Raw genomic sequence first — 12,061 nt, 5'->3', positions numbered from 1 at the left:
TTATAATATTTTCATTTGGCATTAAAACAGGTAGAAAGTGCTTACAAGTGAAGGGAACATTTAAAAAAAGTTATTATAAAAGGAATGAAACAACTACTAAAGTCCTACTCATAAACCTTCAAAAAATAATGTAAGTTAACTTTACATTATTCTACATACTGTAGAAGCTCTGGTGGACACGGGTTTATAGATACGATCGCTGAGAACATACGGTGTAAGTTTATATGGTTTTAAAAATTATTACATGGGTTTATAGATACGATCGCTGAGAACATACGATATAAGTCTATACGGTTTAAAAAATTATTTAGGAAGGTAAGGTGTTTCTTTTCTAATGTTGAAGATATATCGTTCATATCCTTTTTTTAATAGTGATGTCACAGATCTAAGAAAGAGGAATGCAAAATTTATCGCTGAAATGTAAAAACTACCGCCTTCAGAAATTTCACAAAACAAGTGCTTTGTTGGTCCAATAAGCTTGAACTAGATTACTTTTCAGACATTTATCAGGTAATACAAAGTTTTTGCATCGAATATGATCAAGGTGCTGTAAAAACGTCGCATTCGTTCTTATTTCAGACGGTGTAGATCAGAATGATTCATGTCCTGCTCTTTGTACATTCAATTATTGAAACTGTCTCAAAAACTTATAAAAATTCCATATATTTAGCATGTAAAATACGTGTTAGCTGTATTTTTAAATCTGGGTATAATAATGAAATGTAATCTGTACCAATAGTTACAGTTTAGCCATTGTGAAAGATCTGACAGAATAATCACCCCTGATGAATCATCACCAAAGAAAATCATTACTAAAAGCTCATTTTTGATTTTGTAGCAAGTGCATATATAATAGGTTTTCCCCCTCATCATAGAGGCAAAAGCATATTAATGGAAAGCTATCAAATATTAGGTTTTAATATAATAAACTTTACGCCTGTTTTAGAATATGTAATAATTAGCAAACCTAGCTACAGCATTGTTGAATTCGGGTTCGAATACTTAAAAGGGTACAGATGTTTGTAATACATAATGTACTTGCAACAAGGGAACTTAAAATCAGTCGAATTCCTTCAAGAGTTGGTGGTATGGGAAGAGAAATCAATTCCCTTGAATACCGTGTCATAGGGTGTTTTCCAGTTTCCATTTTCAGGACAACAGGCCTTTCGATTGTGTACCGTTGCAGGTGCTAAGGATTCAGATCAATGGTAGGCGTTTTTGACGCCAGTCATGGTTATTGATGAAATCTATCCCAGGGCTGTATTCAGAATTATAGAGGTTAGTACATTGCCTTCTTGTAATTTAAATAATTTTACTACATAAATTCTAATACCTTATTTTCATAATTTAAAAATTAATAATGATTAACGAAGAATTGATTAATGAGGAAGCAGCTAAAATGAAGGTGTTTTAAAATACCAAAGTTAAGTCCGAATGAATAGGAGCAATGAATACTGACAATTTGTTCTAGATTCAGTTACCGAGTTCCATATACATGGTGATTCGGTTTAAAATAGTTTCCTATAAATATAATTACTGAGCTACATGCAGTTAGAGAGGCCTCACGAAATCATTTCTTTTCGGATATTTTCAAGGTTATTGCTATAAGAGCTTGGCTTGACAGACCCAAAAATATTTGCAATTTTCATAATATTTTTTGTTTATGGATTAAGGAAACTATTTTTTAACCTCTGTAAATGAACTAAACATGACATACTCATAGGCGATTATGCTGGATTCATCGAAGGCAAATTCAACATTTCTAGGAATAAACGATGGGAAAGAATTTCCCGTCTACTCATTAACTGAAATATAAGTTTCAAGAATTATCCCTCTTAACCTTACAAAGATTATTGTTCGTTCTGAATGTACGAGTATTTTCATTTTCATTTTAGGACATCCTGAAGTATTAGACGTGAAACTAATTAACAGAGGTGAAGGTTTCGGATTCACCATCGGCTATACTAAATCTCGCTATGTGCCGGTGATTACTGCAGTCAAAGAAAAGAGCCCGGTTCATAGGTCAGTAACACTGAATTTCAAATTTTAAAACTTTTGCTTATTTCTTTTGTGTCAAATTTTAAAACTTCTGCTTATTTCTTTTGTGTTTATATTAATGAAGCAACATATTTCAACTGTAAATGATAATAAATGCTCGCAAATCATCGTAATGATGTCTAGCAAGAAACATAATAACACAGTAAGAAAATTAAGGGATAAATTTTTACTGTTCCCTTTCTTTGTATAGTTAGAGTATAGCATAAAAGATAGAGGAACTTTATTTCAAACTTTAACAATTTCACTAGAAATTTAACAAACGGTAGTTTATTTTAGCAAACTAAAAAACTATTTTATTGAATAAATTATTATAGTATTCCATCAAAATGCATAAATTTATTGACTTAAATCCTTTGATTTAGTTTATATTCCAAACAGCTCGTATGATTTTTATTTGTATTAAAAATGTCGTTTTTAATTCTAAATTCACAAGAAGATATCTTATATATGTTACGTTACAGAGGGTAAGATCTTATACACTTTGTTCTTTAGTTTAATAGGTGCGTTTAGTGTAAATATACAAAATAGGAAAACCTTCAAGATTCAAGTTATTTTTCAATACATTGAATATATAAAAATATTGTACAGTGTGTTCAAAAGTCTGTCCGCAGTAAAGAGATGTTTGGAGGAGCTTGATACAAACAGTCCTCCTACATATGTTATTAACACAAGAAACAAAGATTTGTGGTCTATTGATTTTATGAAATATGAGCAACGTTGAATTCTGTCTGATAAATAAGACAATCTTGGTGGACACTTTCGAGATGATCCTGTCATCTTGGACAACGTCTGCCTTGTAGCGGATTGAAGCAGTCTTGTGGCTCACTGCCGCACATGAAGTATAGGCACTGATAATGCTTTTATAGATTTGACTGATTCAAAGATTTTGAAGGACTGCGCGATATTTTATATGTAACATCATTGAGCATTTCCTCGGTCAGAACAGCAGGCCTACCGCTTCTGTATTTGTCCGCCAGGCCACCTGACGGACAAAACTTTTCCATTAAAATTACGTGGGAGCAGCAAGAGTATCTGAAAAATGTTCAATAGATAACTATTTTATATGTCCTGTATAGTGGTCACAAGCAAAAAAACTCGTTGCACCAAAGCCACTCATTGCTCCGTTGTTAACACTGTAACATGCACCAGTCATGTCGTGTGGTGAGCGCAGCCCGACCTTCTTGGCAGACTTTACGTTGTCCTATGGTCTTTTTATGGGCTATGTCAGAGCAAATCAGAAACAACAGCCTGCCTCCCCCAGTACCTCTTACATGTATGTAGTAGGTACTGCCTCCCCCCGTAAAATCCTACACCTGTATCACTCCGCACTCGACAGAACAATTAATCAATTTTCTAAACAATAACCAGTGGGAATGTGACATGCGTCACCTTTACTATAGGGCCTGCAAGATAGACATCTCTGTTGAAGTGAAAGTCTAGCCTCTTTCATGTCTGTATCAGACATCCTTATCAAAATTCCAATGCCACAAGTAAAAGTTTCAGTGCTTTTCTGACAATTAAAAGTTCTTACATTCTCTAGAGAGAGACGTTTTTGAACGCACTGTTCATTCAGCATTTGTATTTGACAGCTCAGAAACTACAAGGGTCAGATTTACTTCAGTGGTGACAGAAAAGAAATTAAAAGCAAATCCTAAGTTACTAGAAACTTTAAATGAATAATTACATTGCAGGCTAGTAAAAATTTTACACTTTGAAGAAAAAAAGTTAGAATCATATTACATATTATGTAGTTGAAAAGACTGAAAGAGCTTAGAATGCTCACAACAGGGTGCTTTATTATAAAATATTTGTTGGTTTTTCTAATATGTTTCAATAGTGTCTAATATAATATCTTCCTGAAGCGTTTGATTTTTAATATAGTAATGGGCTTTGGTAATAATGTGGGTAGCTATATTGCTATTTCAGCTCTTTTTTTTTTTTTTTTTTTTGTGTGTGTGTGTGTGTGTGTGTGTGTGTGTGTGTGTGTGTGTGTGTAGCAGCTGTCCCTGAAAATGAGGTACAAAGTAAAATTGGTCTTATGACTGACGTGTAAACAAGACTTTTTTTCTAAGGTCCATACTTGCCAGTTAATGGAAGTAAACTATTAACTCTGCTTGCTTTATTTTGAGCATTATTTATGCAATCATTCCGTTTTAATTTTGTGTTAAACTTAACACTTGGATTCTTAATTTTCTTGACCTTAGGTAGTACAACTTCATTAAAAAATATAAGTTTTTGAGTAGTCTTGACCCTAGCTTTTTTCCTTCTTATAATTAATATTTGCAAAGCTTAAATTGCTCCGGAGCCTACAGGAACCCATTTCCTGTACTTCTTAGTTTTTGAGACATATTCTAATTCTATCCGTAGCACACCGGAGCCCTAAATGAGAAGGCTCCGGCAATTTTTGTATGTAACTGAACAATTACTTCAGTAGAAATTTGATCTAGAAAATTTTATTTTTATCAATAAAATTATTTATATAAAATCGCTTATTAAATTTTTTTCATCTCTTTAATGTTATTTAATTGTAATTAATTACTTTAATCTTTAATTATTTTAATAAATAACAATAAATTAATTATGAAGTAATTAAACCTATTAACTTGGATATAACGGAGTGAGTTCCAGTGTTAACAACGGAGCGAGTTCCATCAGTAAGGCAACATTTTCTCTATTATGAAGAGCTGCGCCCGCAAATTCAATCAAGCGTAAAAGTAGTTTAGTTGTAGTCAGTGCCTTCCTAAAAACAAATTCTTCCTTAGGCAAAAGTGAAAAATAAAGCTGTAGATTTTACAGTATAATTCGTTCATAAATTTTTTCCTAGGCAGGTAAATATAGGACGATAACAATTTGGTTTGTTATGTCCTTGCCTGGTTTAGACATTAATATTATTTTTCAGCAAATTTCCATTGGTCCGGGAAGTCAGAATTTGAGAGACATATGCTGGTGAATCTAGTAATAATGTTGAACGGTAGGTTTTTTTGAACGGAGTGTTTGGGATATTTTCGTGACCATAGACCTTCTGATTTTTAATTTCCTAATTAAATTTTGAACTTCATTTATGTTCTGATCTCGCAGTGAAGGCCAGTCCCTGACTGTATAATAAACTTCATTAGTGAAGTTAATATATCTAGGCGGGGCATTTGGTGTAAACTCTCTCTCAGAGTATTTCGAAAAGATCTTAGCTTTAGCATCATTAGAGTGCGCTACTTCATTTTCTATAAAAATAGGTCGATTGCAAGTAGGATTCTTTTTTATCGTATTGAGCCCCAAAAGAGCCGTCGTTAACATCAAGGTTCAATATGTTGTTTTCCCGAAGCTCAACTTTGAATTCATTAATGTGCTTTTTAATTTATCGGTTCAGTTTATTAATTTCTCTTTTCCACTCTGAAGTCCAAGTGATATGCCTTTTCTTCCTTTTTCTGTTGCTTTCTTTAAAGATGTCGCTGATATATGAAAGAAATCGATCCATATACATAACAGGTTTGTCGTGCGGGAGAAATTCGGACAAAATTTCATCGTTCAGGTAGTTATTTGGTGGATTATAGAGTGCTTTAAAATAAGCATTACCATAAAAAGAAAGAAACTAACAATTTCTGTAGTAAAATAACTACAGAGCCTGTAGTTGTTTTATCTTTCTTCTCCAATTAGGCATATTTGAAGAAAATTTGGAGCATAAATTGCTAGCCATCCAAAATACAGCACCATGAATGAAGCATCTAGACATCAGGAAACTTGCATTATGTGTGTTCCAGGATGGAATGTGTCAAGCCTTGCGCTCGTTCAAACACGAGGTGGGTTCTTCTGTGTGAATTTACCAATAATGGGAAAATAACACTTGTCTGCTTTGACATTTTCTTCACTAATTTATTACACATACTGCACTATTGATACACCATACAACGAATACACTGTAAAATAAACTATATACGATATATATATACAAGGCGCGCAAAAGAAATTAAAACAGGTTTCAGTTCTCTACATTCTCACACGGCATGCTGGCCGGTCCAACACTAAGTGCCCACCAGTCCACTCTTTCTTCCGTTCTTCGTCTTTCATCAGGGGAAGGAACTTCACACCTCCCCTCTGGTTTGTAAATATTTACGACTGAGTCGAAAAATTTGAAACCCTTATTATTTTGGCACTTACCAGGTAGTCCCTCTTTTCCGGGACACAGCACAAGTAATCACAGTAAAATCAGAGAGCAGCAAAAAAAAAAAAAAAAAAAAAAAAAAAAACTTAACACCTATAAACATAAAAACTGCACATGTCCAAATTTCTATAGCAATACAAACAAAACATTACAATATCAACTCTCTGACACTTCTGTAATGAATAATTCTTTTACTAATATACCCTAATAACACAATCTTTTCTAGAGTAACCATAATAAACAAACACACACAAAAAAAAATTTGATACCCACAATAGTTTCTTTTTTTCTTCAATTTAGTTCAGATTATTGGTCATTTACACATTCGTGAGGGATCCTCGACAATGCGTTTGCATCGGCGTTTTTAGCTCCTGATTTATGCATTACAGTGACTTGGAAGCGAGATAGAGCTAATGCCCATCTCTGTAGTCTAGCATTCCGGGGTATCCCTTCGGTTAAGTACTTTAGCGGGTTATGGTCTGTATGCAACAAAATTTTATTTTCGTATGTCCAAGTTTCGAACTTGTCAAGAGCCCAAATAATTGCATACGCTTCTCTTTCTATAGTGCTCCATTTAGACTGAGCGCTAGTTAATTTCTGGCTAGCAAATGCTATCGGTCTAGCTTTCCCATACTCATCTCGTTGAAGTAAACACGCTCCAATACCTATTAATGAGGCGTCTGTGTTAATTTCAAAAGGTTTCCGTACATCTGGCGTATATAAAGACGATGCCGTGCACAATGCATTCTTTAATTCTTTGAATGCCTTCTCGGCTTCAGACCCCCAGGGTATATCATTAGGTACAGATTTCCTCGTGAGATCAGTTAACGACCTAGCTATTTTTGCATAATTCGGAACATACTCTCGATAGTAATTATATAACCCCAAAACTGATCTTAATGCCTTTTTGGTTCTAGGATGTCTACAAATTTTTAATGACCTGGATCTGGGCCATATCTGCCCGAGCCTACTATGTGACCTAAATACTTTTACCTCCGACTTGCCAAAAGAGCATTTCTCTAAATTAGCCGCAAAGTTCAATGTCTGTAAAGTACTGAGTGCGGCTCTTAAATATTTAAGATGTTCTTCCCACGTTGACGAATAGACAATTATATCATCGATAAAACTTTCAGCATAATCACTATGTGGTCTAAGAGCTTGGTTCATAACTCTTTGGAAAGTTGCGGCAGCACCTGATAAACCGAACGGCATCACTTTCCACTGATACTGACCCTTCGGAGAAACAAAACTCGTCAGATGTCTACTTTCCTTCTCCATAAGGATTTCCCAATACCCCTTAAGAATATCTAGCGTAGACAAATAACGTGCTGCCCCTGCCTTATATCGAAGCTCTTCTGCGTTTTGCATAGGAAATGGGACAATCTGACTTTCCGCATTAAGCCCTCGATAATGGCAACATAAAAGTACGCTTCCGTCCCGTTTTGCTACACACACAATAGGGTAAGCAATCTCTGCTGTGGAAGATTTAATTAAACCTCTATCTAACAAATCAGCAATTTGTTTTTCCACCTGTGGTTTCAACGCCTCAGGTACCTCAGGTAAATATGAGGTTGCTTTCTTTCAACTCCCGTTTTTAACCTGATACTGTGGGATCCTACCTTCGCACATTTAATCTCCCCGTCAAACACTACATGGAAAGATTTGATTAATCTGCTCAACTGATCCCTTTGTGACCTATCTAAATGTTTCCATTCCTCTGAAACACAGATCCTATCTAAAAGTTTGTCTACTTTAGGGTTTCTTTGAATAGGCGCGTGCTGCACCTCCCCAAATTCTGTGTCAGCTTCATAGATTATCCCTACTGCATTTATAGGCTGTATATATTTCCGTAACTTATTTTGATGCAAATGTCTAACAGATTCATCTGGCAATTTTATAAAATATGAATGTGGAGACTTTTTCTCAACTATTTCTCCAGGTCATGTCCATTTCGAGCAAAGTTTATTTGTTGACATTGGTATCAGTACTACTACCTCATCTCCTATCTTGAATTCATTTTCCTTAGAACTCAAATTATGATGATGAACAGATTTCTGCTGTTTAGCTTCCGAATTTTCTTTAGCGAATTTCTCTGCCTCCTGTAACCTATTTCGAAGAGAATTTAAATATTACTGATTCCCCAACTTCTTGTGGTAATACCGTCTCATCTACCCAACTTGATTTAAGTATCGCCAGTGGCCCCACTGGCACCCGACCATACATCAGCAAAAATGGTGAGACTCCAGTAGTTGAATTCGGTATCTCCCTATAAGCCCATAACAAATATGGTAACTGCTTATCCCAGTTTCTTCCTTGAGTATTTATCGCGTGATGCAACATTGACTTCATTGTTCCTATCCACCTTTCCACTAGCCCGTTTGACTGCGGATACCCTGGCGTAGAAAATTTTGGCGAGGCCCCTAACTTACTTAAAAATTCTTGTGTTAGCTTAGCCTTAAAGTTCGTTCCGTTATCCATGGCTATCATTCTCGGAACTCCTGTTAGCATGAAAATATCAATGAAAGCGTCACATGCAGTCTTCGCTGTTACCGCCTTTAGTGGAATTGCCTCCGGCCATCTGCTATGTTGATCAACAACACATAAGACATACTGGTGCCCTCTTGAAGATTTCGGCCCTAAAACGTCCGCATTAACCACTTGAAATGGAAGTTCTGGCCTCCCTACTGCTGCAATTGGAGCCCTATCCTTCACTTTAACTTTCGTTCGTAGCTGGCATTCCTTGCAAGCTTCACACCACTTCCGCACCTCCTTTGACAATCCTTCCCACCAAAACGTCATTTTAATCCTTTCCGCAGTCTTCTTTGCTGCGAAGTGCCCCCCCCCCTTGTAAGCTTTCGTGGGCCAACTTCACAATTTCTTTCCTGCGGCTTTGAGGAACAACTAACTGACTACATTGCTGCCTATTGACACTTCCCGTATGGTCATCAAGGATCAAGGAAGTGCAATTTACGGAGTTCATAGGCAATTACGCCTTTACCTCAACATCTTCAAAGGAAATTTAATCGTCCGAAAGAGGGTATTGTCAAATAGGGTAAAAATTTTGATAAGCCGAATGACTTGGAGTAAGTGCCTTCACACTGAGTCAAAAAAAGGCAAAAAACTCAGAAGGTCTTAATTTTGCGCCGAAAAAGGGCCAGAATAATTTAGATAGGGGCAGCCATAAAAATTTTGACTAGAAATATAAAAGGTGAAGTTTCCTTGAACCTTGATAATCATTTTCTTTGCATACGTCAGATGCAAGGTCCGTACAGTGAAAAGGTTCGCGCATTCGGAAACTGAGGCATAGAGCGCATGCGTCAAGTCTCAACGTATGACGTCACAGGGCGACCAGACGAGGCCTACGTGATATACGAGTCTAAGGGAAACGCCAAGTCATTGCTTTCGAATGCTGAACTTCTGTGAAGTCCTCTGTCAGTGAGAATATTTTCATCAAGGTTAGTAAAATTTCAGTACTTTTGTTTTATTTTAATGTTACGTAATATTCACTTCTGTTTTATACTATCAAATATTTTATCTTCAGTACTAATTGTAAAATAACAAGCTTAAGTTCAGAGCTTGTTTATAGACGAATTTTGTATATCTATTTGTGCCAAAACAGCTTAAATTACAGAATAAAGATTACAAAAATGTGTATATATGTGAAATTACAAATTTTTTTTTTTTTTTAAAACAAAATATAAACATGTCTAGTATTTCCGCGCATTAGTTGTTAAAAAATTATCAGCAAAGACATAAAGTAAGAAATTTACTTTTCACAAAGACCAAAAGGTGAAATTCGTAATTAATAAATTTCAAATAATTCTTTAAATGCAAAAAAGAATTTAAAAAAGTATTTAAAAAATGTTTAAAAAGTTACATATATACATATTAATGTAATATAACATAGTTTTCTATATCAAAAGGTTAAAATATTTACTGAATATTTTTATATTATATTATGGAATGCTTACAGTGCAGAAAAACGATTCTGAAATTCTTTCTTTTGTTCAATTTTACTAGATGCCTGGAATGCGATGTGCCGTTGCTCTTTGCAACAACAGTTTAGAAAAACTAAAAATTTATCTGAGCGCATAGTTTATCATAAATTTCCAAGTGATCCTACATTAAGAAGGAAGTGGATAAATCTTTGCCGTCGAGAAGATAAATGGAATGCAAATTCTTCTAGGATATGTTCTGCCCATTTTACTGCGTATAAACTGAAAGAAGATCCAAATTGTATTTCGTCGTGGATACAACATCTGTCTCATGGAGGACTAATTCAACCCTCTGAAGAGTGGAAAACGCAGGTCCATAAAATGGAAGAACAATTTTTAATTTTCAACGGTTCCACTTTAAGAAAGGGAGAAAATATTATAAAGGACTTTGTCAAAACCCTTAAACAACAGTTTTCCGACGCAGATGAAAACTTAAGTCCTTTGCTAGAATTCGAACTTTCATACGATTAAGGACTTTAAATCAAAAATTAGTTAATAAAAAATATTCGAAAGCACAAAAAAGAATACTAAATTCAGTCGACGAAAACTGTGACATAACGCGGAAAAGAAAAAATAAATTGAAGAAAATAATTTCGTAATATCAAAAAATTATTTCTTTAACTGAATATAAATCGAGCTATCTTTTGTTTTGTTATCTTAGGTGCGCTATTTTTTTAGCCTAACCGTTGTAAGGAATACTTAAAATTTTTCTTCAAGCAAAGCTTAGCTGCGGAAAAAATGGTGTATTCAGCATATCTGTTGAAAGAAATATTTTTTATTAAACAGAACTGATCCAAATTACGTAACTAGACTAAATTTTAGATGCAAATACCTGGTTACTTTTGGAAAGAAAAATATATTTTGTATTACGTATTATCTGATATATATATTTTTTTTAAACATTCATCTCATAATATTTGTATATATTATATATATATATAAATGCATATATCTTAGTGTAAAATATTATATGTATATATATAATACATCTTCATAATGTAAAATAAATAAATAAAAATATTTTTGATTCTGAAAAAGCGAATTGTGACATAAAAAAATCTGCAACTACAAAAATCTATTTTGTTTTTTTACAATAGCATTTGCGAATTCATGCGCCAGTTCCTTATTCAGTATGATATTTGAATTAGCTTAGATTATGTTTAGAATTTAATAAATATAGCCACTAAACTTATGCAATTTACAGCACATAATTTGGGTTCTGAACTTAATTTGCCCTCGGTTTAAATTATTCAAAGTTTATTTTTATAAGATATCTTTATATACTGTCTTAAAAATTATACGCTCAAGTACAAAATATGTCAAAGAAATAAGGGTATGTACAATGCAAATTTATTTTTCAGGTTAGTGTTCATTCATTGATTTGCGTATTTATTCGATACGTTTAGTTTTAAATATATATTTCAAAAGTCGTATGTATGTCGATAAAAAATGTTTATTAGATATTTATACATGTTAAATTATGATTTAGTTAATATTCTTCTTTAACATTTTAATGTAAACACCTAGCAAATAAGAACAGTCAAATAAGCGCAAATTCGTTTCAAGCGCCTACCGTAGTTTCTACCCTCGTAGTATGAGAGAAAGCAACAGAGGTCTCCCTGTGACGTCACGATGTGGTTGACCATTCAACGCGTTTTTCCTCTTATGCGCGAACCTTTTTCACTGTATGGACCTTGCGTCAGATGAAGGACACGCAGGGGAATTCCGATGCGCGCTCTTCGAGGTGGGGGGGAGGGGGGAACCTGTTTACAGGTCGAAAAAGTGGTTCTGTCAGTGATCAGCTGGGAGGGAGAAGTTTCATTTTATTTTTGACCGCTAGTCATTGCGGTTT

The 12,061-nt window shown here is 34.4% G+C and overlaps 1 protein-coding gene across 2 annotated transcripts in view; it reads left to right on the top strand.

The window, feature by feature from the left end:
• Positions 1-12,061, top strand: part of LOC118181302 (uncharacterized) — a 115,092-nt gene that overhangs the window by 79,785 nt on the left and 23,246 nt on the right. For both annotated transcript variants that reach the window (XM_085817137.1, XM_085817138.1), the window contains one exon: positions 1,896-2,022. In XM_085817137.1, coding sequence (XP_085673263.1) covers positions 1,896-2,022 — 127 coding nt within the window. The remainder of the gene's footprint in view (positions 1-1,895; positions 2,023-12,061) is intronic.

This window comes from Stegodyphus dumicola, chromosome 5 (genome assembly GCF_044657685.1).
Source record: "Stegodyphus dumicola isolate Sdum_Otavi_A_Nest chromosome 5, ASM4465768v1".
Taxonomy (NCBI): domain Eukaryota; kingdom Metazoa; phylum Arthropoda; class Arachnida; order Araneae; family Eresidae; genus Stegodyphus; species Stegodyphus dumicola.
The sequence above is the reverse complement of the archived record's forward strand: the minus strand, read 5'-3'. Positions and strand labels throughout refer to the sequence as shown.